Source organism: Arvicanthis niloticus, chromosome 1 (assembly GCF_011762505.2).
Source record: "Arvicanthis niloticus isolate mArvNil1 chromosome 1, mArvNil1.pat.X, whole genome shotgun sequence".
Classification (NCBI taxonomy): domain Eukaryota; kingdom Metazoa; phylum Chordata; class Mammalia; order Rodentia; family Muridae; genus Arvicanthis; species Arvicanthis niloticus.
Window position 1 is genome coordinate 51,472,359 of NC_047658.1, and position 27,961 is coordinate 51,500,319.

Consider the following 27,961-nt stretch of genomic DNA (forward strand, 5'->3'; position numbering starts at 1 on the left):
AGGAAGGAAGGGAGGGAGAGAGGGAGGGAGGGAGGAAGGGAGGGAGGAAGGGAGGGAGGGAGGAAAGGGAGGGAGGAAGGGAGGGAGGGAGAGAGGGAGGGAGGAAGGGAGGGAGGAAGGGAGGGAGGGAGGAAAGGGAGGGAGGAAGGAAGGGAGAGAGGGAGGGAGGGAGGAAAGGGAGGGAGGAAGGAAGGGAGGGAGAGAGGGAGGGAGGAAGGAAGGGAGGGAGGAAAGGGAGGGAGGGAGGGAGGGAGGGCTGGCTCTGCATCTGGCAGAGGATGAGTCATCATGGCCTAGAAGACTCCTACCCTCGGTATAACATGCATGAGGCCATGGTCAAGCTTGGGAAAGCTAATGTGCCTAGCGTCCCATGCAGTAGGCATGACACTGGTGAGTCAGGAGTGGGATGTGTCCTTTAAATCTTCCACACTGCAGTCAGAGTCTGGCCTCCACAGTGCCAGGCTGCCGTTCAGTGTCTATGTTCCAACCACATGAGCACGGTAGCTAGACTCTGCTACGTCGTGAGTCCTTCTTTTCCCTCCTTTTATCCCCCCAGTTTCACCCCCTATCACTAGATAGGGGAAAACAGATGGAGGGGGGGAGAGAGAGAGAGAGAGAGAGAGAGAGAGAGAGAGAGAGAGAGAGAGATCTGAATCTAATTTCTGCTTGTTTCTTCTTTGCTTGTAGCTGGTCTTTGCTACTTTTGTGGGTCCTTCTTTACCCACCCTTTATCCCCCCAGTTTTACCCCCTATCATGGAGAGAAAGGATGGGGGAGAGAGAAATAGAGATCTCAGAATCTAATTTCTTTCTTCTTGTTTCTTCTTTAAACACAAACTACTAACAAACTGCAACCAACCCTCCTCCCCCAACAACCAACAACCACTGATCCCACCTATCAGGGTTCCAGCATTTATATACCCTCTAAAAAGTTCCCAGAATTTCAAACATCACACAATCACAGAAACCATCTGCTAGACCATGAGGCAAGTCACAGTCAGCGGCTGTGAAGCAACTCCAGGTCCCACACCTGGGATTAAACCAAAGACATGTTCTTATCATATTTCTTGTTTTTTTTTTTTTTTTTTTTTTTTTTTTTTTTTTTTTTTTTTTTGTCTGTTTTGTTTTTAAAAAGAAATCAAAGTTCCAGAATCGTTACTACAGAGCACTGTTAGGGAAGCTCAACGACAGTGGAGCAAAGACAGTCTCTCTCTTAGTTTAGAACCAAGTCTGACCCTCTTTGAGTAGTTACACAGAAGACAGGCAGTGGGGGATTCCACTATTAACTAGTGGCAGCAAGAAAACCTAGGGAAGCCTCAGTGTAACTACCCAGGTCCAGGATGCCAAAGAAAACACAACCCAAGCCCCTGGTTGCATAACCGACGTCTCAAGAACAAAGGAACACTCCTCTTCAAAAAGACCAAGGACTTCCTCTATTTCACAGAAAAGTGCACAGGGCATACTAGTACACACTTGTAATCTCAGCATTTTGGAGATGATGCAGGGGGATTGCGAATTTGGGTTACAAAGTGAGATCTTGTCTCAAAACACAAGGTGGGGGAGAGAAAGAGAGAAAGAGAGAGAGAGAGAGAGAGAGAGAGAGAGAGAGAGAGAGAGAGAGAGAGATCTCAGACTATAGCTTTCTTAATAGCAGACAAACTATATAGACAAAATAGCAGATGCAAGTCATTAGCAATGAATTAATTAATCCCTCTGGCTTGACTAGAGGAATTGAGTTTTCTAAACCCAAACCAACAGACTGTCAGGGGACATGACGCAAGCCACTGTGTGATGCTTGCTTTTGCAGTCTACACATGAGGCCACAGTTTTGTGGAACCAAGTAGTTTCTAGCAGGCAAACACCTGAAATCTAAACCACCTGGGAAGCCAAGTACCTCCAAGTCAACGGTGCCCTGGGCCAACAGCAAGCATACTTTAGAGCACTGTGGCCCTTCTGACCCTCAGCCTGACAGCACTCTGGGTGGCTCCATCTCAGGCAGTTAACTGGAGGGACACAGGATCCTCCAGCTCTGGTCTGGCTACTACCTAGAAAACTAAGCCTCTTTTTATTAGTTTGTGAGAATTGCTCAATCCCCTGAAGTCCCAGTTTCTCTGTCTGTCAGCTATAAAAGAGTTGTAAAACTGGGAGAGACCATCTAGAATAGTAAGGAGAAAAAAAGGGCTTTGGAGGGTTTCCAACCTTAGCCCTGGGTGACCTAGGAACGATTTCCTTGACCGAGTCTGCTTTACTTGGCAGTAAAATGTCCATGGGGCCAAAGAGGTGGCACCAGCTCAGAGCATTGCTGCTCCTACAGACCTGAGTCTGGTTCCCAGTACCAACAATTTTAGGGGGCTTCTGGACCTCCAGTTAATTCAAGGTCCATGGAATTCCATACCCTTTCTGGCCTCAGAAGGGACATATATTCTCCTCTGGCCTCAGAGCATACCCATCAGACAGACAGACAGACACACAGACAGACAGACAGACAGACACACACACACAGAGACACACACACAACAGAAATAAAATAAATCTTTAAAAAAAAAAAATTGTCTCTAAGCCGGGCGGTGGTGGCGCATGCCTTTAATCCCAGCACTTGGGAGGCAGAGGCAGGCGGATTTCTGAGTTCGAGGGCAGCCTGGTCTACAGAATGAGTTCCAGGACAGCCAGGGCTACACAGAGAAACCCTGTCTCGAAAAACAAAACAACAATAACAAAAAAATGTCTCTAGTAAGGACTATTAAAAGTCTTCTCATGTCATCCTAGAGTAGGCACAAAATTCTTGTTTCCAGATATTGTAAAAGGGGCATGAATGTACTAAAATGGCAATAATATAACATAAAATGCTTTCGAGGGACTGGTCTCAGGTCTGTCCTCTAGCCAAGTGCCCATCATCACTGCAGCTCTGACGGAAGACTGGAGGGGTGAGGACAGGAAGCTGCATCAACAAAGGCAGAGTGCAGAAAGCCCTGCTGGGAACTGAGACACACTGGGTAAGACACACAGTCCTCCTAGGACATCAGCATCATGAGCCACGGAAATGCACTATCAGTAGGGAGATGCCTGGGCAGGGCGGTTCCCTGTGGAGGTGCATCAGCCTCAACACCAGTACATGCTAACATCTGCAGGGTTCCAAAGCTGTTGAATGCCAGCCAAGGGAGCCCCGCGTGCTCACTGTAGGACTCATACTGGAGAGCACACAGCACTACAGCTAGCATGCTGCAGGCTCAGCCCACATAGCACCCAGTTCAGGTTCCAGCTCCAGAATCTGAGACTGGTTAGTGGGGTTCTGAGCAAGTGTTTGTATGTGGGGACTTCTTCACTCACAACACAGCACTGAACTGTCTGCTTCCAAGAGAACAGTGTATTTTAAACTTGGGAAGGGTCATAACCTGGGAAGGATTCAGCTGTCACATTCTACAGACACTGGTCTATCCTCTGGTACAGGGTTCTGGGGTCTGTCTCTGTCTCTGTCTCTCTCTGTCTCTCTGTCTCTCTGTCTCTCTGTCTCTCTGTCTCTCTCTCTCTCTCTCTCTCTCTGTGTGTGTGTGTGTGTGTGTGTAGTGGTGGTGGCACGCATCCAGCACACAGATACCTCTGACAAGTCTAGGAATATGCTAGTAAGGAAACTGAGCTCTGCAGCAACTGCAGAGCACAATGCTTAGCCATACAAAGGGCATAGAGGCCCTAGCAGAGGCTGCAAACACCCTGCCCTCACCTGCCACTTACCATGACTGACAGCTGAAAGGCTGGCTCTTCTCCCTGATCTCTTGCCTATTAAGTGATACAGGATCTCAGAAGCCCTTGGTGTTAGAGAAGAAGTCAGATGCGTTTAGTCTCAGTTGTGGGGTCCTGGAAAGCAGGTGGCTTGTTCCACAGTCCCTGGCTCTAAGGGCAGCTGTGTGGGAGAGGCAAAGGAGCAGTGGCTTAGTGCCCTGATGTGTACCACAGTCAGGGAGCAGCAGGATGGCCAGGCAGTGTGCACCCAACTCCCTTCCCACTCTGTGAAGAGCTCAGGGTCCCAGGTGTGACTCTAAAGGCTCAACAGGGTTCTGCTCTGGACTTGACACTTTGCTCATCCTAAGAACTCCAGTTCAGCCCAGTCCTCCACCTTCATACAAACTGGGACAGGTTGGGAACTTTGATGTTGAGGTCGCCGATGTTGATGTTCCTGGGGATCTCAGGAAGGTTGATGTTCTTCACAGCAGACACGGCCCTTGCAGGGGCTGCTGAAAGGCCGCCCTAGGAAATTGGAGGAGAGTGTTAGTCGATTACCAGTGTCATCTGCTTAAATCTTAAAGCAGATGACAGAGATCTTAAGCATTCCAGATGACACATACAGAAGTTTTCATTCCTCAAGGATGGCCAACCCTATTTAGCTTATGTGCAGACCTGCAGCCTTTGTTGCCATCCCACTACAAGGTCTGCACAAGTGGGCTGTGTCTTATGCAGTTTTATAACCATGGCAACACCGCCCATGGCCCATGGTAGTTGCTCAATAAATACTCGCTGCGGGACTCTGAGATGATTTTTCCAAGTCCTAAGATTTGAAGATACTCGATTTACAAAGCAAAATAAAATGAAACCCTTTCCTTAAGAGTCTACCTTACAGAAAAGTGCAAAGCCAGAGAACTTCTTCAAAGGAGAAAGAACATCAGCTTTAGGACAACAGCTTGCCAGCCAGTGTGAGTTGAAAAAAGATGGGCTCTGGACGTCATGTGGCAACAGGCTGGGAAGCAGTAACCCACACTGGAAAATCTGCAGCAGACACATGGACTGGACCCTGCCCTCCAGGCTCAGCAGGGGAGTGGAGGGGGTGACACAGGCCTGAGAATCACTGTTCCTAACCCACAGCTCTCAGGGCCTCACTCTAGCTCTGCCTCCCCCTGCGTGTCTGCCTCTGCTGGTTCCAGACCCCTTGCCTGACTCACTCACTGTGCCTGGAAGCTTCCCAGCCTGCACTTCTCAGAAAACTCAGCCAGAGCTGCGGCTGAAAAAGCTCTGACAAGATTAGCAGTCCTCACAGGAAGGACTCCTGGTTTTCTAAGACAGGTTCATTCACAAAGCAAAGAAGCCCTTGGAGACATTCAGAGATGTCACTGTCCCACTCTTTCTGCAGCTGTGCTCACTGTAGGGCTGAGGCAGGCTAAGACACAGTGGGACTGGCCTGGCTTTAGCACAAGCTCCTCCATCAACTCTGCCACACGAGAATGAGTAGGTATGGTGTTTTCTTTGTCTTTTTTCTTTTTTTGGTTTTTCAAGACAGGGTTTCTCTGTGTAGCCCTGGCTGTCCTGGAACTCACTCTGTAGACCAGGCTGGCCTCGAACTCAGAAATCCACCTGCCTCTGCCTCCCAAGCGCTGGGATTAAAGGCGTGCGCCACCACTGCCCGGCAGATCTTGAATTTCTAGAGCTAAAAGCTAACCACGAGCTTTGGCTGCTCAGATAACAGATGCAAATGTGAGCCATAACCCTACTCCAGAGTCTGTTTCCTGCCTGCATCTGCCTTTCCTTTAAGGCTGAGATCTCAAGTCACCCTACCTGTTTAATGTTTATACTGGCCTTCATGTTAATGACACAAACCAAGAAAGACAGAGTGGGAACCACTCCTAAGGACTCAGAGAACAGAAGCCCACACAGCAAACACAAACCCACACATCCCACCCAAGCCCATGCAGAATACACAGCCCACCCAAGCTACTCACGCTCTACACAGGCACACTCCCTGTACCCAGTCAGGACACAGGTCCAGCTGCTTTCTTACCTCTGATTTCTCCAGCCGGTTTTGCGATTCAATTTGAGCCACAATTTCATTCATGTTTGTCTCCAACACCATCCCACCCATCACCACCTCCTGGAGAATGTAGTGTACCTACAAGAGAGGCATCAAGACTCAGAACACAGCACAGTGGCTTCCATTGGGAGCAGCAGCAGAGGGGTCAGAAGGCCACATTCTGATTCACAACTCAGCCCCCTCACTGGAGACCACAAGACGTCATGGTCTTCTATCAGCAATGGCAGAAGGGTTTGGTACTCTCAAGACAATGAGGTGGGAGCTGAGGCTCCAACTCAGAGAGATCACATTTAAATTCTAGCCCTGCTGTTTGTTAGCTAGGTAGTGTTTGGCAAATTGTCTTCTCAATGCTTCGGCTTCCTTCCAAAACTCCAGGAATAAATGCCCGGGTGAGACACCTAGATGGAGAACTGGACAACGCTTTGCTAGTGCCTGCTACATGCTGAGCCCCACAGGAGTAGAGATGCTTTTCTGTCATCCATCAGACTGTTATCCCACTGGCTGGCTTAAGTAAGTCCAAGCAGCTGAAATGGTCTAAATACTTTCCTTAGCGTGGAGCTCACAGTTTCCAGCCAGCCAGCAGTTCTCTAAGCAAAGCTAACTCTGGATGCACTACTGCAATGGAGCAGAGGCCATTCAACCACTACACATGGTGACAGAAAGGCTGCAATGTCCCCATTGTCCTGGGTGCCATCATAACCTGCTTATAATCATGGGAACTCAACCCAGTGCTTTGTGTATGGTAGACAAGCACTCAACCACCTAACCAGTGTCCTACAGCCTAGCAATGTTCTTGTTAAATTGTTCAGGGTGACCCTCTGCTCACAATCCTGCTGTCTCATTTCTTAACTACATGTTGCCAACTTGTGCAGGCCCAACCTGGCACGTTATATTTCAAACTAAATCGTATCAACAAGACTTGCTTTCTGTTAAACCAGAAAGGTAGGAAGTACTACCTGCTGTTATCAAGTAAGTGCAGAACTATCGGGCCAGCGCACAGGGGGCCAGAAAAGGCCTTGGGAAAGCAATTCAGCTACAGGATTGGTAGGTCTGCAAAGCTCTTGGGCTTGGCTAGGACAGCAGTTTCATGTAAGAAGGAGACTAAAGACAAGCCTGAGAGGGTGGCTTGGGTTCAAAGTAGAGTATATGTGTGTGTGTGTGTGTGTGTGTGTGTGTGTGTGTGTGTGTGTGTGTTCCTAGTTTAAACCACTGACTTCCAGTCTCAAGTCAAGTGTTAACTTGTTCTCTGGAACCAAGAAAATTGAGGAAAAGATGTGTGAGCCTGCTTTCATGCATTTGACTGTGTCTCCAGATTTTGCCCACAGTAAGCTGAAAAAAAGCACTAACACATGGAACTGGGATTTGCCCTTTGACCTTGGGGAAGGAGTACATAATGAAGTAACCCCTCTGTGTAGCCATTTATTAAGTCTTACCACTTCTTTGCTCTCTACCTCTCCTTTCTAAATTCTATACAATATACACTATCCATACTATATATTAATTTACATCTCTATGTAAATAATACTTAATAGTAAAAGTTTCATATTTAGGCAACTTAAAAAATGTTATGCAAGACTGGTTTTCCTATTATTCCTTGGAGGAACTCCACTGCCTACACTTCCCTATCTTACAGTCCTCTGGATGTAGTAACTATGTGAGTTCCTCAGAGAGCAAGTACTGTATGACTCAACAATTCAATTTCTGGGTACACACTGAAAAGACTGAAAACAGACTCAAGGAGATATTTATACAGCCATGTTCATATCAACAATAGTCACAATGAACAAAAAAACAGAAGCAACCCAAGTGTCCACTCTCTGATGAATGGATTAATAAAATATATGTCCATAAAACAGACTACTATGCTGCCTTTAAAAGGGAGGAAGTGCCACAACTTATTGCACACACCCATACAATATGGATAAACCCTGAGGACAATGCTGTAAGTAAGCTAAATTAGACACAAAAAGATACACTACAACATGGGTGTGGTGGTACATTCAGGAGGCACAGGCAGGTGGATCTCAGCGTTCAAGGACAGCCTGGTCTACAGAGTAAGTTTCAGGACAGCCTGATCTATAGAGAAACCCTGCCTCAAAAAACAAACAAGCAAAAGTAAACTAAACCAAAATAAAACAAACAAACAAAAAAAGACATACTATAGGAATTTATTTTATGAGGTACCTAAAGTTGTCATATATAGAAACAGAGAGAAGAATGGAGGCTGGGGGCAGGGCAGGTGTGCTGCAGTGTGCTCAGAGATAATGAAGACCTCTGCAGATAGACAGTGGAAACGGCTATACATTAATGCAATGAACTCAGTGCTGCTGCCCTGCAAAGTTGTCAGTGGTAAGGCTGTCGAGCAGCCTTACAGAGACACAGACAGCACTCTTAGTGCTTCACTGGCTTTTGCCTAACCCCTCTTGTCTCCATTGGTGTACAGCAATGCTTTTGCTGAGTATCAACCATGTGCCAAGCGCTTTAGAGAACTTGTTTTAACTTCACAATACTTATTTGAATTTGGTCATTGTAATGGTTAGTTTTGAATGTCAACTTGCCACAACTTAGAATCATCTGGGAAGAGAGTCTGAATTGAGTAACTGTCTTTATTGGGCTATTGTATGGCAGTGTTTCTCCAACTTCCTAATGCAGAGATTCTTATCTCAGTTCCTCTTGTTGTGGTAACCTCAACCATAAAATTACTTTTCTTGCAACTTCCTAATTATAATTTTGCTACTGTTATGAACTGTAATGTAAATATCTGATATGTAGGATATCTGATACACAACCCTGTGAAAGGGTTGTCCAACTCCTGAACAAGTGGAGAAGCACTGGTCTATGGATATGACTGCTGTGATTATTAATCTGAGAGCGGGTGGACTCGCTTCCTTCTGCTGTAGGTGCAGGTGATGGACTGAGACTGTAAGCCAAGTAAGCCTTCCCTCTCCCATGCTGCTTTTTGCCAGGATGCTCCACCGCAGCAGCAGAAGTGGAAGCAGGACAGCTCCTTCATTTCAGATCTGAGAAAATGCAATGGAGTCTGCAGCTCCAGAAGCCATGGGTTCCAGAACCAGGTGCTGAGTGTGAGTGGAGCTGACCCCTGTATCTGTCACCGCATTCACCTATGACCCCAGTGCACAGAGCATCATCGTAAGGCTTACAGCTGTTGTGACAGCTCCAGTGAGAACTCTGCAACGTTTCACCTCAGGGCCCAAAACAATGGACAATGCAGAGTAAGGCCTTCCCACATCTTACTCCTTAGCTTCAGAGATTCAGAAGACAGAAGAAAGTGTGACTAGAGGCTTTATGAACAAAATATAGCAAAAGACCTAATTTATAATGTTGTGGGAATCAGAAGATAGAAAAAATGTTAAGAACCTTTGTTTTTGAGACAAAGTTTCTCTGTGTAGCCCTGGCTATCCTGGAACTCACTCTGTAGACCAGGCTGGCCTCAAACTCAGAGATTCATCTGCCTCTGCTTCCTGAGTCCTGGGACCAAAAGTGTGCAATCTGCACTATCACTACTTGGAGAGAACTTCTAATTTGAATGTAAAGACAGAATTCCCAAAAGCCATTCAAGTGTGTTCTAAATATAACAGGGAGAAATGAAACTGCAAACCCATTTTCAACAAAACCAGAAGGAAACAAAAATCCCAGACCTCCAAACAGTGGCAAAGAGATCAGAGCAGGGCGCTCAGGCAAGGCTCCCTTTGCTTTATAGAAGGAAAAGATGTAACAGAGAGGATGGGAGCTAACGACCTCGGAAGGCCTGTAAAAATATACTTCCTGAAGGCAAAGCACACACCAAAGAAATTCTCTGCTGATGGAGGGCAGACATTTCCTTGAACCTAGAGTTGGGACCACATCAAAAAAAAAAACAAAAAACAAAAAACAAAACAAAACAAAACAAAACAAAACAAAACAAAAAAAACAAAAAAACCCAAAAAACCCCACAAGCCTGCTGTCTGTGCCTCACAGATGTGGTTCCTGTGGCAGCAGAAAACGTCTTTACACTGGAGAAGCTCATGGATGCTTAGCTTTATTAGCTGCCTAGAAACAAGGTTAACAGATTTCAACTACAACTCTCTAACATGGGAACAACAAAGCCCAGCTTACAATGCCCTCCCCCAAAACAAAACTCCTAAAAATAGCTGGCACCTGAAAAGCAAATGTATTTAAAGATGTTTATAAAGAGAAGTCAACACAGAAGCTAAATAAGGAAACAATGAAGAAAATGAGGAAAACCTAACGGTAGAATAAGATTACAGACTAGAACACTGATGCTGGGTGCAGGGTCACAAAAGTCACATTCTGAAAAGTGTGAGCCAAGAAAAGACAGGGCAGAAGACAGCTCAGAGGAACAGCACTAGCACGCACAAGACCCTAGATTTGATTCCAGCACTGCAGATAAAGCAAATTACAATTTAAAAAAATGTATTTGTGGGAGCATGGTGGTATATACTTATAATCCCAGCTACTCAAGAGGTCAAGGGAGGAGAAACAGTTGTGTCTATGAAGCAAGAAATCCAGAGCTTACAACAGAGAGGAAGACTAGAAGATGAGAAACTGCATCACAGTGGGACTCAGGCAAAGTGGGAGGGAAAAAAAAAACCCTACAGGATTGAGGGTAAAAATAGAAAACACAGGTCTAGAGACATCACTAAAACATAATGAGCAAAAGGAAAGCAGCAGGAGAAAAGTGAATGAAGCAACTTCAGGGGCGGCGGGCTGGACTGCGAGTTGGTAGAGTGCTTGCCTGGCACGCCGAGGCCCTGGGTCCTGGCTCGCACTGGTGTGCTAGTGCATGCTCACTTATGATCCCAGCATTTGGGAGGTAGAAGCAGGAGGTTCTGAAGTTCAAGGTCATCCTAAGCTATACAGGGAGTTTGAAGCCAGTCTCCAAACCCAACCCAAACCCAATATTTAATGCTAGCAGAAAACAGTCACATTCTCCTGGACACAGGGTGCAACTCATGGATTTTGTGCCTGGATGATCACTCCTGCATTTTTCTTGAAGAATCCAGAATATGTGTGATAATCAAGAGGCTCAGAAAGACTACCGCATAAAGGAAAGGTCAGCTGTGAGCTGAGTCAGCTTCAGGGTTCTACGTTTCAATAATGAAAACAAGCAAGGACCAGGAAGGAAGGGAGGGAGGTGGGGGAGGTGGGGAGAGACCAAGAGGCCGCATCACCCTCAGCAGCTCAGAGTCCACAGGCAGCATGGCAACCCTCCAGATATGCTCATTAGGCTTGTTAATATGATTTTCTTCCAAGTCCGAACCCACTCTGATTTGCTACAAACAAGACTCCAAGAGGCACCAGTTAAGGCCAAGGTCTCTCCTGGATCTCAGTGCTACACCACCAGCTTATGCAGCTCACCCACAGGCACCCTTTATCACCTCACTGCTCTACAAGAGAGCCTGCCAGGCTGGTACCCACAATCCTGGCACCCAAAGTAGGAGTCAGGAAGATCATGAGTTCTAAACCAGCCTAGGTACAGAGTGAGATCCTGCCTCAAAAGCCAAGAATCTCTCCTGTACTGTTTTTTGGGGGGAGGGGTTGTTGGGAAGAATGTGGTGTTCATCAGGAGTGGGAGATAAAGGAGGATAATGAAAGGTGAATATGATCAAAGTATATTTCACACATGTATGAAATTATGAAAAAAGACACTCCCTGCATCGCCCACAAAAGGAAAATCCCAGCACCCCTGATAGACAGTAAGTGAGAATCCTTCTAGATGCCTTTATTTTTATTTTATTTGAAATAGGGTCTCTTTGTGTAGACCTGGTTGTCCTTGAACTCTCTATGTAGACCAGACTAGTCTTGAACTCACAGAAACCCACCTGCCTCTGTTGCCCGGCATGCTAGGATTAAGGCATATGCCACTACATCTTTCTCTAGTGTTCCGTTTAAGTTTTACTCTCTTTCCTCATTCTTGGCTTGCTGTGTATACGTGATTAAATGCCATCATTATAATACTCATGAAAACACCACAAGCACCCTTGACTGGGTTCATGGCTCCACAGATGTAAATACACACAGGATGAACGAACAGCAATCCACAGTAACCTTGCATGCCAGTCAGGAATTCTAAATAAGAGGTAATAAAACTTATCTGAGTGGATAAGAGTGAGCTGAGACATCTGGAGGCTGCCAAACATAGGTGTGGGAAGCACGCAGCCAAGAAATGAAACTGAACCCGGGAACCTGCCAAACTGAAGGCAGGGCAGAGCACAAAGAGCTCTGTGAGAGGACAGGCGGTGGCTGACGGGCTGCCCTGAAGGATGCCAGCAGAATCTAGGTAAATACCTGAGAGAACACTCAGAGAGTTAAAGTACTGCTCCAATGAAAGGAGGGAGGAGAGGAAGTCTGCACCTGAGTCATGTACATGACACTCAAAATAATGGGACTATGGAGAGTTTGCTGAGACTGTGTCTCTTAGGAATGTTAGAAGCTACACCCATAAAGTCTCACCAACATGACTGCCCAAATGAGCTGGACAAGAATGAGACCAATGGACTGGCAAACTGAATGGGAAAAGCCCATAAGATCTCCATCCTCCACAGAGAAGCATAGGCAGAAGAAGAACAGCCAGCGGTCATCCCGGCGAAGGTCACACCCACTGCTTGTCCAGTGCCAAACGATCAGTCGTGAGAACATGAGAGCAAGGCACATTGTACAGACTGAGCAGTTATATATTTAGGTATATGCACATACAGATACGTATATGCACACAATAACAACCATTGGAAGAAGAAGCCATGAATCTGAAGTAGAATAGGGGAAGGATATATGGAAGGGTTTAAAGAAAGGAAAGGGAAGGGAGAAATTATAATCGCAAAAATAAAAAGCAAACAAGAAAAGATGAGAATAGAAGAAAGTAAAAGTCAAGAGCCTGACAGCTAGTGAACAGTGTGCACTGAAGAAACACAAGTTATCACTGAAACAGTCTTCTCTTAGCTCAGGTGAACATTTATGATAATGATATTACCAAATATATTCAGAATTGCTTATTGGAGTTTAAATAAGAAGTGCCATTTGATTTCTCAGTTCTTGGCCAATCCAATGGTCCTCTGACCTAGAAATACTCACAAGATGGAGAAGAGTTTATCTGAACATAAAGTTTAAGACAGCCCCAAGGTTCCACGAGAACAATCTGATAGAACAATGTAGGTGAGAGACGCATCTGAAATCTTAAGAGTCTGCACAACATCAGGGAGCAGCTGGGGTTTCCTGAGATTGGCTTGCATAAATCTATGGCCACACTTTAATGAGTGAAGGCTGGTATTTACAGTTCTATACTACTTAAATTTTTTTCTCTTGAAACCCCTATCTCACAATAGCCAAAGTAGGAGTGATTTTCAGCTAACTTGCCAGATGCTCTACAGATGCTCTGACCTGTTCTGACATGCCTCTGCTCTGCCCCCATCCTAACTCCCACTCAGACATTTGTATCTCTTTAGTTTTTCTTATCTAAAAAGCTGTTGCATCCTTCTCTACATCTGGATTGACTGAACATCTAATATTTTCTTTCACCATTTTCTGCCAGTAGAAGTTACCTGTTTATAGCAGTGTATGGTGGCGTACATTCGTAATCTCACCACTTGGAAGGCTGAGGCAGGAGGATCACAAGTATGAGGATAGCCTGAATTGTATATGTTTGTTTGTTTGTTTGTTTGTTTTTTCAAGACAGGGTTTGATAGCCTGGATTATAAAAGTGTCTCAAAAAAATAAAAAGATGCACGTTATGTGTTCAAAGCATCCTCTAGAGGTGACAGAAATGTCCTAGTCAGATGGGAATGTAGCAGTTAGTACCCAGTACCCATAGATGAAACAGGAATATTATCTGATGTATATTGAGAGTACCAAGAGTGCTTAAGCTGGGCCTTCAAAGCATCTCTGGCCATACAAAAGTTGACCAACAGCTCTGCTACAAATGTGCAAGGCATGAGAAATGCTAAATTACTTGAGAGCTGGAGACTGTTCACACAGAGAACATATGCACAGCATGCTCAAGGACCTGGGTCTGATCCTCAGCACAAAAGGAAGAGGACTGTCCACCTGCTGGGATCTCCTAGTAGAAAGAAAGCACTTTCCCCAAATGAGAGCTAGGGTCTGTAATGCTGTCTACTGCTGAGATTTGCCAATCCCCACACCTTGCTGCCTTTAACCCATCTTTCATGGTGACCCTGCTAAACAGTTGTGTGAAAATCAAAAATATTCTCCCAGGTTTGGGGTTCTGCCTACCTAGGACTGAGCCACCTAAGTCAAGGACGTTAAGGACCTCTGCAGGTAGAGTCAACATCTGATTTGACTGAGTGCCTACCGAAACACTTAAGTCAGAGCACTGTGGTGCTGTGCTTTGCAGGTCTCTTGTCTAATGTGAAAATTTGAGGTTCCCGTTAAATCTCCCGTGGGTGCCCAGAGCAATGTGCTTATAAAGCACTTGCTCATAATTGCTGTGTAATGAAGAGTCCAGTACTAGGCTGAGGTGACACAGCTTGTTGATCTGGCATGGCCTCCAAACTTGGCCCTCTGAAACTCCACGTCAGATCAAACAGATTAAAATGAGCCTGGTAGCTTCACAACAAGATTGACAAGAGTATGACAGGAAGAACATAGGTGCCACTTCAAAGTTACAGAAACTGAGCTGTGGAATTTTTGAGGGTGGAGACAAGTCAGTTTCAATAGCCTTTCCCAAGGACACAGGGCCCAAACCTCCAAGGGTCCCTCCCATCACTGGGACGAATCAAAGAGCATTCTGCCTCTAACCTTGTCAGCAGTCACTACCACAGGGAGCAAACTGTCTGAGAAGAGGAAGGAAGGGCTCAGCAAAGCAATCAAGTCAGGCTTCTCCTCTAGTGGAACCAGTTTCAAACCTGAACTTGGCCATGCTCCAAAGCTGAAGCAGTCAACCTCGCACACTTTCGCCAATAAATGCAGAAAGTGAAGCTCGAGGAGTCAGCTTCAATGTTACCTGAAGTGTGGTGCCTCAGAACACCTCCAGCACTGACTCCACAACACAGGGCAGCTCTCAGTGGGGCCGGCAGTACTCCATCCTGGAGGCTTTTGGGCAGGGAGGGTAGGTAACATCTTTTGGACACTATTAGCCCATTAGCCACACCACAGCCTTAGCTTACTGACAGTCACAGAAACCTCAGTCACAATTCCTCACAGGATAAAATCTTACAAGACAGAGACACACACTTCTGCCTGGCCACTGATGAGATAGAATCAATAAAATACTAACCAAATATAAAAGAACCCGGTCATTCTGCTTATGTTAGACAATCAGGACACCATGTTCATAACACTCATGCTCTAACAAGGAATTCCTAATCACCTACAAACCAAGCTTACAAGGTAACTACAGAAAAAGCCAAAATAGATAATATTTTCTATCCCTTCTTGGCTTAGATTGCTTGAGTAATTCCTATGAAAAGTCTTCAGAGTGTAAATAGGGAAGAGATTCTTGGAGAAGAGGGTGAGTCATTTCTTGTCTACTAGATGGTATGTGCTCTGAGAGAATCAGAATGGACTCAGTACAGACTGGGGAAGAGAAATGACCTTGGCTTACGGTCAGTTTCTAGTTCTCATATATTCCACATAAGAAAGAAATGGAGAGTGCAAAGGCAGAAGCATGCCCTAGAGACCCAGTGAGTGAGCCTTTTTCTCTTGATTCCTCTCACTCTGGAGCCTAGTGCTTTGCAGCACCTCAAGACATACAGAACACTGCTGTTCTCAGGCCTGTGAACTGCCTTGTGATTCTGTGCCAAAAGTAAGTGTGATAATCAGATTTGACCACTGTTGGTGGCTTCCTAGAAGGTTTTCTTTCAGTGACAATGACTGTTGTGGAGTTTAGAGGCAGAATGTTCTTTGACTTGACTGAGATGTGAACCAGGGCTGGAGGTCCTGACACCCAGTGTCCTTGGGAAGGACTTGTCTCCACCCTCAACACAAGGATTACTGCAATGCATAGCATGGAGGGGATAAGGAAGCAGACATACTTGGTTCCACCAAGGAACTAGAGAGATAAAGCAGTGCAGGAAAGAGTTAATTCTTAAATCGCCATCATGTTATCTTAATGGAAACTTTGAAAGCACTCCCAGGACTCTAAACAGCACGTGTTGTTTAATGCCCTCGCCCTAGCCCAGTTAAGATCAATTAAGGTGCTGCACTACAGTGCTGAGACGCCTTTAGAAGCTCAGATTATCAGCTGTTCGGTCCTAAGCACCCAGCCCTACTGAACAGAGGTAATGTGTTATGTTCAAAACATCCCCTCAGCTTCACTATGTTTTCAAATATGTTTAACATCACATAATGTTAAGTGCTGAGAGGAAGAGCGATGATAAGATGTGGACCATGTCCTCAAGCACTTGGAATCAAGAAAGATAAAACCTGCACAGAATTAACTATAATAAAAGAAGATTGTGATGGGTACTATGACCTGTACAGAATGCTATGTCAGCTCAGGGAGGGGGGCCTGAAACTAAGTGTCCCTGCCGAGGGGGGAGGGTGGGGTGCAAATCACCTAGCAACTGGATTTTCTTCCTGTTCTAGAAATTCCACAGTGAGAGGATCACCACTCGATAGCTTTGTGATTATGCTCTCTGAGGGCTTAAACTTGACTTAGCCAACTATGCTCACTGCTCCTTATCTCTAACTTTTAAAAAGAAACCAATTCCATTATGAGCTAGGGTTCTCTAAATGTTTTGTTTTGTTTTGTTAGTTCAGGGGAGCAGATGAAGGGCCTTGTGCATGAGAGCAAATGTTCTACCTCTAAGCTACATTCCTAATTTATCTCTCTAAAAATGCTTTGTGGGGTTGAGGAAATGGTTTCGTGGTTAAGAGTGGGATCCCTATACTGACATGACAACCAAGGCACACATAATACATACACACACACACACACACACACACACACACACTCTCAATGCATACACTTATGTGGGCACATACACAAATAACTAAATCTTTTTACTTTTTTAATGTTCTAAAGCTGAAGCTGGAACTCAATGGTAGAGTGCTTGCTAGCATGTGTGAGCTCTCCAACTCGATCCCTAGGAAAGCAAGAAACAGAGGAAGTAAGAAAGGAAGATGAGTGAGGAAGAGAGTGAGTCTGTATGCTGAAGTCAGGTCCAGGGTGCACACCTGTCATCCCAATACTAGGAGGTTGAGAGAAAAGGACTGCTGCAAGTTCAAGACCAGCCTGGGAAAAAGCAAAACCAAAGTTCTAACAGGCTGTTTCTTTCTAGTCCACCATTCATTTCCCCTCATCCACCACTCGCACTACTGGTCTCAAACCCACATGGTACTGAGCACAGAGAACAATATGGACCTTGTCTGCTTGAATTGTGTCCTTGCCCTAGATAACTGTGGACTAACAGAACACAACTCTAGTCCATCAGTTCCCATGTTTAGGATGCTAAAGCAAGAGAGTACACTACAGGTAGTGTGCCATGGTATAGAAGTGCAGACTCAGACACATGCCAGGCAAATTCTGACTCTACTATTTATCACTGTGTAGCCAGGAAGAGGCTGGATTCCTCTCTAAGTCCATTTCTTTACCTGCAAACAGGAAGACCCAGAATCTTAGCTTCCTAATCTAAGGATTAAAAACAGTGATGCAGGAGGAAGACTATTACATGACGTACCAGGCATACCTGGTCACTCTGGCTGACAAAGCAAATACCAGATGGGGGCTGGTTACTCAGTGGCTGTTCTCAAAGCCACCTCATTATCTCTTTTAACTCTTCCACACAGGAATCCAGTTTTCATCTCCTTTAGCTCAGAGAAGAGAGGTAGTCAGTCCCGTCCCCAGAAGTACCTGTCAGAAACTAACTATGATAAAAGAATGTCTACTGTCCCTCAAACCCCTGCTCCACTGCATTGGCTATACTATGAAGAAACCACTCCATCCCTGGGGTAGCTGAGTCGCACAATGGTGACTGCGCTAAAAATACCCTGTCCTCTACTTGGATTCTTACACCCTTCCTAACTAGAACAATCACAGCACAATCAGGTAAATGAAGCCCTATCATTAGATTGTCAGTAGTGATCCAAACGCTGGACCACAAACCTGTCTTTAGGGCGTGACTGATAATCTCACAGTTCCTGTTCCTTCTAAACCATTGCCACAAAAAAGCCCAGGGTCTCATTCTACGGTCACCCTTGTCCATGCTGGGATAAGACATACAAAGCAATAATATCCCAGAAGACAAGCCATATAGGCAGTTCAGTGCTATACAGTTCAGTGTCACTGGCACAAGGCTGGTAGCAAAGCAAGAGGTGAAGCTAGAAAAGCAGGTGGGAGAGATTATGGCAGTCACTGTGTGTGATATGGAGGGGCTCTGAATTCACCATTTAGGTAGTAGTCCCAAGTATTTTCTCCACTCAGGAAAAGTCAGCCACTTAACCAGTCAGGGTCATTTAACATTATTAAAGGTTTCCAGGAAGGTAGAAGGAAGGGAGAGAAAAGAATGCAGTATTCCTATCTTCTTATAAAGGTCTCAGTCACTTAGACAGGGTGCAGACAGTTAACATGTTTTAGGAAAAAAACTATAGTCAGAATTAACAGTTGTGGAAGCAGAAGACTCATGGAAAAAAAGTAAAAATCAATGCAAACTCGGCAATAATTGAGCTAAATAATCCCCAAAAAGCAAATGTATGTGGTTCTATACTTACCAGATCCGCAACTTCACTGGTTTTATGTGGCTATAAGGGAAAGTGTTACAAATTAAACTATGACATGCTGGTGATTTGAGATGGTAAATCAAAACTATTCCCCAAAGAAATGAACTACAGAATTGATGAGGCCTGTCAAAGCACTTGCCTAGCCCATGAAAGGTGTAATTCCAGTTCATGTGTCCTAAAAAATCAGAAGGGACACAGTTATATAGTAACTTGCAAAATCCATGAACTGTGTCACTCTGGGCTTTGTGGAGTATTTCTTCTTGTAGTTAATTTCTTTTTTCAACAGTTAAGCCCAGGAAGGACACCCTGGTATTTCTGTTAGTGTTGGCTGATGTCAGGAAAAGGTTCGAGAACTTACTCTCTAACAAACATGCAGCTTAACTCTTCAAGTCATAGGCAGCTAAGGTCACAGAAGCTGAGCAGTGAGCAATATAAATGTACTGTACAGTTTTCCACTGGCACTGAACTCTTTCAGGCTCAACAATGTGCCCTGAAGCATGCACTGGGCCAGTCCCTTTACAGGGCACACATTCCCTTGGTTCCCAGAAGTTGTGAAATTAATTACAGTTTCTAGGCTAGGGAAAGGATAATCTGCAGACAACTTATCATTTTACCTGGCCTCAAACTCAGACTTTGCTTTATGGTAATACAGTGTGATTTAACTGTTTATTGTGGTAGACAATAAAGAGAGGGAGAGTGGGAAAGAGAAAGGAAAACAGAGAGGAATGAAAGGAGGGACACACCCACAGGAGAGACACAAACACAGACACAACAGAGACAGACACACACACACACCTACACACACAAACAGACACACATACTCACACAAAGACAGACAGACAGACAGACAGACAGACAGACAGACAGACACACACACACACACACACACACACACACACACACACACACCAGGCACTATGTGCACATGGCACCTTCTCTCTGCACAAGATTCTTCTGTAACCATGGCTTGCAGTGATCTCCCCACCCCCTTCTTACATCTCCCACTCCTCATTTCTTACTCCTTCCTAACTTCCAACTGTGGTCCACCCATGAAATCATTTGCCTCTTTTCAGGCATCAAGGTCCTTTTACTAGTTGCTCCAGGAATCTGGAATGCTCTGCTCCAGAGTCACATTTCTATCTTCTTTCTGCTCAAATGCTATCTTATCAGACACTTTCTCCTTACCCTACATAAACATCAGGCCATGTCTAACAAAGCCTCACATCCCTGTATTGTGCCCTCTCTATAGTCATCACTAGTTAACAAATGCCACATCTTATTTTCTGCTACGTTATGGACAGGAATGCTTTACTAATTTTTCTCCAGTCCTAAAACAGGATACATGAATTCACAGTAATTACAGTCAATATGTGCTGGTGTGCAACTGGAAATATTTGAACAAGACAGTCTGACCACACTTTCACAATACTACACAATAGCCAGTAGGGGAAACAAGCTGAGTAAGTAGTTACTATGTTCTAAGCACTTTATATGTATGACTCTCACTGCCACTGTCAAGGACTCTGGCAAACACCACAGAGTTCTTACTCGGTAGAGCTAGGATTAAAGTCCAGCCATCCAGGCTTGAGTCTCTGCTCCTAACCACACCATAAGCAGAGACATACTGTGACAGCTGCAGCTATAAAAGCAGTCAAGGATGTTGGGGACACACAGGTAGCCTGCTTCAGTCTGCAAATGGGATGGGTGCCACAAGGACTTTGTGAAGACTAGCTTCCTTGGGAAGAGTCACAGCTGTCAGTGTAGAGCTGCATGAAGCTGGAGGCTGTCTTGGACACCCTGAGTATGCAGTATAATAAGCTTGAGTGCCCTACATATACACCTAATCTCAAAAACAAGTAACACCAAGAGAGGTAAAAAGCCCGGAAGACTAAAGAAAATGGCCAGAATGGGAAAAACTTCCAGGTCAGTATGTTATGGAAGCTAAGAACAAAGAATTCTTTAAGGTGAGGAGGACAAGGCTTCACACTGTCATGCCTGTCCGCCACTCTAAATCCTCTGACTACCCCTGAGCACACACCCTGCATCCAATCCAGCTTCCCTACTCTCCTACCCTCCACCCAGCACCCCTGCCTCCAGGCCCCACCAGAGGGCCTTTAGAAAGTGGCCCTGGGTACCACTAATTAGCAACAGCGGTCAAGGACAACCAAGACCAGTGGTTACACACATACAGTCTCAAATGTCTACAGATCTATATTTGGTTCAGCTGGAGTTTATGCAAAGTACCCCATCTCCCACTGACCCCTTCCCAACATGTATGCCCTCCCCAGTGCCATTGAAAGGGTTAAAAATTCCAAAACTCCTAACAGAAAGAGCAGAACCAAGAGTGCAGGTCAGCTTGGTCATGAGCTCTGTTTCAGGAACTTGGCTGACCACAAGATAGATAGTGAATTACGAATAGGCTCTTAGAGAATAGCCTATACAAAATGTTCCCCATGACTGTTCCTTGGACCCTGTCACAAACTGAATAATGGGCTGGGACTTTCCACAGGTGCTCTCCAATAACCCTCCTTCACTCCCCCTGGGTTGTGGTTCCACCCCTGAGTTGTGGTTTTTGACTTTAAATTCTCTCTGTCTCCAAAGCCCCAGGGTCAGACCTCATTGCCCCTGCGTGGGCTACAGGTCTTGACCTCAACATGTTGATCGAAATATACCTCTTGCTGATTGCATCAAGTTCGGTGTCTTGTGAGTTAATGGGTGGCCGAGAATTCCTGAGGCTTGGGTGAGGTCCTCCCTTCGTGGGGGCCTTACACAATCAGATCCTGAGCTTTTGTATAACCTAAGTTGGCCTCAAACTTGCAATCCTCCTGTCTCCTGAATACTGGGATCAAAGGTAGGTATCACCACTATCAGCTTGTTTCTACTCTTTTGTTTTCTAGTTTTGAAAGAAAAACTGACAAAAATACACAGTTTTCAATATAACAGTCATACTTCAAAGTTCTCCAAATCTGCGTAGCAAGAACATGGGTTTAAGTTTCAGGAACTTTTAACCTAAGCCTTATCTGTTACTGGAAGACTTCACCACATCTACAAAAGATAAGGATGAATAAAGTTCATATCATAATTCCTGGCACTGGGCAGCTGCCTATCACCATTTCTTTTCCTGACTCTCCTCTCAGTGACCTCTCTGGTGGGAGTTCATACAGCCTCACTGTTCTTCTCCCTTGATGCCAATCTTCTACTTCACACTGTGGGAATTTTCTCACCAGCGTTGTAACTCAAAAGAAGTCACTCCTAGATGCAGTGGCCAGCACCAAAGCCACTATACTCAGGCGGCAGCAGGTGCCTGCCATGCTTCCCTATGAAGAACACCCAACTTTCAGCTAGAAGCTGAAGGCAGTCTGCCATCTATCCTGCCCACCAACAGCTCAGAGTCTAGCCTCAGAACAGGGACATCTTCAAAGTCTCATTCTTTTCTCTATTTCTGATAAATACTGCTAACTAAGCCTTACAACTAGGTGCTGTATTACTCCATACAAAGCATGTACATGCCTTCCGGTTGGGTGAAATCCAATTTGATCAAAGTGGTGCCTAGTTACAAAAGCCATGCATAGTGGGGGCTCCCATACAACAGCACCAACAGTCAACTGAGAGCTGCACATAGTTTCTAGTACTTTCCAAGGAGGGACTATTCCAAGACCAAACAGTGGCTTTGGGTAATCCATCCTGTCTGCTGGACTTCAGACTCCTTGGAGGTAGAGAATTAGTGTAAAAGACAAATTTGTCTTTAGTTGAAACTATATTTGCAATGTTCTCCTAGTAAATACTTAATAAACACTTTCTGTCTGATAATTGGAAGAAAAAGAAAAGACCAAAAAAAAAACAAAAAAAACACAAAAAACAAAAAAAAAAATCTGATCTCTGTGAGTTTGAGGCCAGCCTGGTCTACAGAGCAAGTTCCAGGACAGTCAAGGCTACAAAGAGAAACCCTGTCTCAAAAAAAAAAAAGTTTTTTCTCTAGTTTTGTAATATGCAATATAAAGTGTTAATGAATTAAATGTCAGCTTTACCCCTAAAAGAACAAATGGAAAACTAGTGGTAGCCTGCTGGGCATGATGGCACACACCTGCAATCCTAGCACTCATGAGTAGAGGCAGGAGGATCTGGAGTTCAAAGTCATCCCTGACTACATAAAGAGCTAGAGGCCAGCCTGGGACACATGAGACCTTGTTTCCAAACTATCAAGCTAAATTACTAGTAGTCAGTGCTGTATTTATGAAGTGCCGGCTCTCCTCCCTTCTGGTACAAGGTAGATCTGTGTTTGCCTAATCCCTTGAACATGGTGTATAACTTATGTTGACCAGTGAAATGACTAGTGGTAGGTATGTCACTGGAAGAACCAACACACAAGCACCCAGGTGGACTTCCAATAGCCTAGACCTCCAAATGACAACAGTGTGAAGCAATGCCACAGTGATCACCCAATTCCTGGGAAATAAACTAAACCCATTATAAGTTATGGAGATTTTGGGGATGATGAGAATTCACATGAACAGCAAGTGTAGCAAAGTGTTCTTAGCTAACAAAGTCCTGTTTAGCCAGAGTTTGGTGGCACATTCCTTTAATCCCAGCACTTGGGAGGCAGAGACAAGCAGATTTCTGAGTGTGAGGCCAGCCTGGTCTACGGAGTGAGTTCCAGGACAGCCAGGGCTACTCAGAGAAACCCTGTCTCGAAAAACAAAACAAAAAACAAAAACAAAAAAAAGGAAGGAAGGAAGGAAGGAAGGAAGGAAGGAAGGAAGGAAGGAAGGAAGGGAAGGGAGGGAAGAAGGGAGGGAGGGAAGGAGGGAGGGAGGGGGAGGGGAGGTAAGAGAAGGTAGTCCTGCTTGTTTCGTAGGTGCTCAGCCTCTGCCGTAACACAGAAATGCACCTCCATCCCAGCCTTTAAGGGCACAACAGATCAGCAACCACCACTATGTACATAATGTGTAGTTTACTTCATCTGCATCTTATGGAAGGGACAGCACTGGCAATTAACTTTGCTCTTGGTTACAGTTTGGTTGTTAGTTTGTTTTTAGGAAAGGACTGTCATCTCTATAGATCAGGCTGGCTTTGATTGTGAGCACCTGTCTTAGCTACCCAAGTGCTGGGGTTATAGGGTGTCACAACACCTGGCTCCCTTCACACTTCTTATAAATTCTGAATGTTCTTGAAAAGGCTAGATTCCAAATAGATTGCTCTAAAAGGTCAGATGTTGCTGTTCTGTGTACAGGGTTAGCTACCTAGTTGCCCTTAGCTTCTAATAAGGAATAACTAAACAAACCAAAGAGGCTGTGTGTATGTGATTTCAACAGCTGGCAGCCAATGAGACTGGGCGCTTAGGAGTGAAAGGTTTATTAAAAGAGAAACCTACACTGGTGGGGATAGACATCAGGTATAATTTGGACAGATCATGGCTCCCCATTCCCACCTCTGCTTCTTTTTAAACATACTCTACAGGCTTTGAAAGCTAAAAAAAAAAAAAAAAAAAAAAAAAAAAAAAAAAAAAAAATCCTTTTCACAAACCTGTCCACTGTCGTGATAGAATGAGATACTTCTCTTGAGCAGAGAAGCCAACACTGAGAAATGGGGGCAAAGATGGACAGAAGGCACGTGGACCTCTGACAATGAAACTGCTATTGCACTGACCCTCAGCCCTAGCCTACATAATGCATCCTGAATGCCCTCCTCATTCTTTAAGCAAAACTCCCTGCTCTGGACACATCAGTAGATAAGGGCTGGGGATGCAATGAGACAACAGGCTGGACCTGCTTCCCTACTCTTGGGCACATCCAGATAAGAAAAGATGGCCAGAGACAGTCAAATGTGCCAGCTTGCGCCTACTGTGAGAACTTAAGCCCAAACAGTCTATCTAATTCCTCAGTAAACTAACACAAAGATAGGTATTTCTCACTCTTCTTTTGTTTCCAGAGACCAAGCAAACAAGGCAGAATACCTGCTTCAGAGATGTCACTAAGATGTAAAAGGTGCTGTCAAGCCCTGCTGTTGCTGATCTGTTCCCAGGGCATTTGACAAGCATGACCCGTTTTCACTGTTTATAAGCCTGTCACCTTATACTTCAGAAGTTCAACCTCGAACACTCAGCGTTTTCAGCTATCTACTTGGCAGCTTTCCTGTGCTCAGCCCCACCCAGCAGCACATGGGCCAACCCTATTGAGAGGCCATCATAGACTAAAGGAGCCATCTCACCCTGTGGTCCTCAACCTGTAGGTCACGATCCCTTTGACGTCAAACAACCCTTTCATAGGGGTCACAGTTATGAAGTTGCAACAAAAATATAAGGGGTCAGTACAACATGAGAAACTGTATTAAAGGGACACAGCATTAGGACGTCTGAGAGCCACTGCTCTAGCCCCTTGACGAAGCCAGTGAACTGTCTGATAATACAATCCTGAAGACCCAGTTGGAGTCCAATACCCGATTTGCTGTTGAGAGGCTGCAGATGAGGATGCTAAGCCATCCACTCAGTTTTCCACAAAGGAAATTCAATTACCACAATGCCAATACTTAGGATGCTGAGCTATGTTTATGGATTGCTGATAGCACTTCGGAATCAACTGCCTCTGCAAAGATATATTCCAGATGTGTTTAGAGAATAAATGGCTACCTCTCAGAACTGGATCCTATTTGGTTACATAGGAAATTTGAGGCCAGCATGAGCTACATGAAGTCCTGTCACAAACAGGACATCAAAAGTAGCCCAATTTGAGAATTACCTTCAAGACTAGTAGTTTTCCTGAGTGGTAGCACATGCCTTTAATCTCAGCAGAGGCAGTGAGTTGGAGGCCAACCTGGTCTACATAAAGCTGTTGCAGGCCAGCCAAAGCTACAAAGTGACAACCTGTTTCCAAAACAGAAGGAAGAGGAAGAGGAGGAGGAAGAGGAGGAATATGGTAATTTAAAGTACATAAAATAAGTACAAAATATAGCTGAATCTCTGAAAGAGGGGAGAGAACAGGTGAGAACTCAGGAAGATTCTGAGGTAACAACCGAAGGTTAGAGCTGTCCCGATACAAAGCTCACAGCACCAGGTACTACAGAGACATTAAAAAAGGTGACGGTCAGAGCTGGAGAGATGGCTCAGCAGCTAAGAGCACTGGCTGCTCTTCTAGAGGATCCAGGTTCAATTCCCAGCACCTACATGACAGCTCACAACTGTCTGTAACACCAGTTCAAGGGGATCCCTCAACACAGCCATACATACATATAGGCAAAAATAAATAAACAAATAAATCTTTTAAAAAATCTTTTAAAAAAAGAAGAAAGTGATGGCCAAGAAATGGCTACAAGATCTGGAGATCAGGATCTCCCCTAAGAATAGAGGGTATGTGTAAAAAACAGGTGGTGGGGAAGAGATAAAGTAAAAATGGAAGATGGGTGTAGGTCTGCCTCATCCAAGAACTGTACCTTGGTGCGGGGGTGTGACTCAGCAGTATACTCACCTTGCGTGCGCAGGGCCTTGAGTTCTTGTCCTGCACTAGAGTAAAAGAAAGAGGGGGAGAGAAAGGAGGGGAAGGACAAAGCAAGGAAGGGAAGGAAGGAGAAAAACTTTGCCTTGAACAAAATGACAAAAATGTAGTTACAAGCAGAGGGGGCAGTGTCGCAGAAAGGCTCCTCTGTGAGGCAGTGACTCATGTAGTGACATCACAGTGACACAGCTAGGGATGTGTAAATATGAGAAGGATAAAAAGCACACCAATTGAAAATGCAAGATTATGGCATACTTCAGGAAGAGACAGGAAATGGGATGGAACAAAGTCTCCTCAACACAAGAACAAAAATACGGAGGTATGACGATAGAGGCAATAAAATAAATGAGATTTGATAAAAACAATTTAGAAGTCTGAAAATGAAACTCCAAGATTAAAGAAGGGTGTGGTGGCATGTGCTTGTAAGTCCAACACTTGGAGTGGGGAGGGAGGAGGACCTACCAGTTTAGCCTCAGCTACACAGTAAGTCCAAGGCCAGCCTATGCTACATGAGACCTTTTCTCAAAGTAAACAAAACAAATGCCAAGATTGGAAAAATTTCAAAAGTATTAGAAATTCAGTCAAATGTGGTCTAGCCTGGTCTGCTGCTCTAAGCCCCATGAGCATTAAGGTGGCAGAGCAGCCACCAGGGCCAGCAATGATGAAGACCTGCAAAATCTACCACCAGGAGCTGCTAGCCTCAAATTAAGGGAAGATTCTTCCATTAAGAAGCATGGAATTCAGTGATAAGCTTGCTGTTTCAGATAGGCCTTTTGCCTACATAAGTTATACAAAACAGCTGACTATCAAAACACACCTGAGATGGCAAATGCTTTGTGAAGGTGAGGATAGCCAGCCTGACATGCAAGGAAAGTGAAGTCGCTTACTGGGAAACACCTTCAGGCAGTCTAAGGGTGACTAAGTCAGGATTCTGATTCCTTTTACCATCGATTTCAGCAACAAATAGATATGAGCAGTCATTTCCCAGTACCAACCCACGGCTAAAAATAAACAGTTGTATGAACAGTAAAAGAAATCTGCTGCTGCAGCAAGATGTTTTATGGAACTGACGAGAAGATAAGACATATGAGAAAGGGCAGCATTTTTATGACCACTTACTTCCTTCTAAAAGCCATGCCCAATAAAACAGAGCTGGAATCACGTTTCTGGTTGAGCAGACATCCTCACAGATGTTTAAAATGCATTAGACGGCTGAGGCCAAAAGGCACCCAGGAGACAGAGGAAGAAGGGCTTCTGACAAATCCTGATATCCTTTTATGACCAGAACCCCCCAGCCATTAGGAAGAGCAAGGACAACCCTTCACCTGATTAAGAATGTTTACAAAAGGCCCACAGCAAACGCCGTGCTTCACAGCAACAGCGTGAGGTACTTTGGAAACCAGCCACCCAGACCTGATGCCAGTTACCCCAATTCTAGCCTCCACAGCCCTAGAGATCCTGGGCAGCAGAGTGCAGGCAGAAAACCATAAAGAGTAAAACACTAGAAAGAAAGTAACAAAATGTCTACATATAAAAGAATTCCTAAGAGTTTAATATAACTGTTGGTCTTGGTATAAACATATTAAAATAAAGTGAATTTTAGATAACAACAATACATGAATATTCTAAACACCATATACATAAAGGTAGATATCTAAGATAAAAATTTAACAAAATGCAAAACCATAAATGCTAGTTGACAGATTAAAGAAATGGTAGCTCATGTCTATAATCCTAAACGTCTGAGGCTGATGCAGGAGGATTACTACAGATTTAAAGCCATCTACGTAAGAGGCTATATAGAAAGTTCTAGGACAGCCAGTCTTGAATACTTTGTGAAGATATACTATGGATACAGTTTATATTATAAAAATGTAAATTACCTTCAAATATGTAATGAACTTAATGCAATTCAAGTTAAAAATCTTTTTTTTTTTTTAATTTAAACAAATTACACTTAAGGGCAGGTCTCAGACCCAGCAGGAGATG

At 44.7% G+C, this 27,961-nt stretch overlaps 1 protein-coding gene across 2 annotated transcripts in view; it reads right to left on the reverse strand.

The window, feature by feature from the left end:
• Nucleotides 1-1,408: 1,408 nt before the first annotated feature.
• The window catches only part of Ap3s2 (adaptor related protein complex 3 subunit sigma 2), a 41,249-nt gene continuing 14,696 nt past the window's right edge, over nt 1,409-27,961 (reverse strand). Inside the window, exons 5-7 of one of the 2 annotated variants that reach the window (XM_076936385.1) lie at nt 18,477-18,506; nt 5,763-5,870; nt 1,409-4,240 (exon numbers count right to left, since the gene is read on the reverse strand). In XM_076936385.1, coding sequence (XP_076792500.1) covers nt 4,112-4,240; nt 5,763-5,870; nt 18,477-18,506 — 267 coding nt within the window. In that variant the 3' untranslated portion in view covers nt 1,409-4,111. The remainder of the gene's footprint in view (nt 4,241-5,762; nt 5,871-18,476; nt 18,507-27,961) is intronic. The other variant, XM_034504750.2, reaches the window with a different exon arrangement.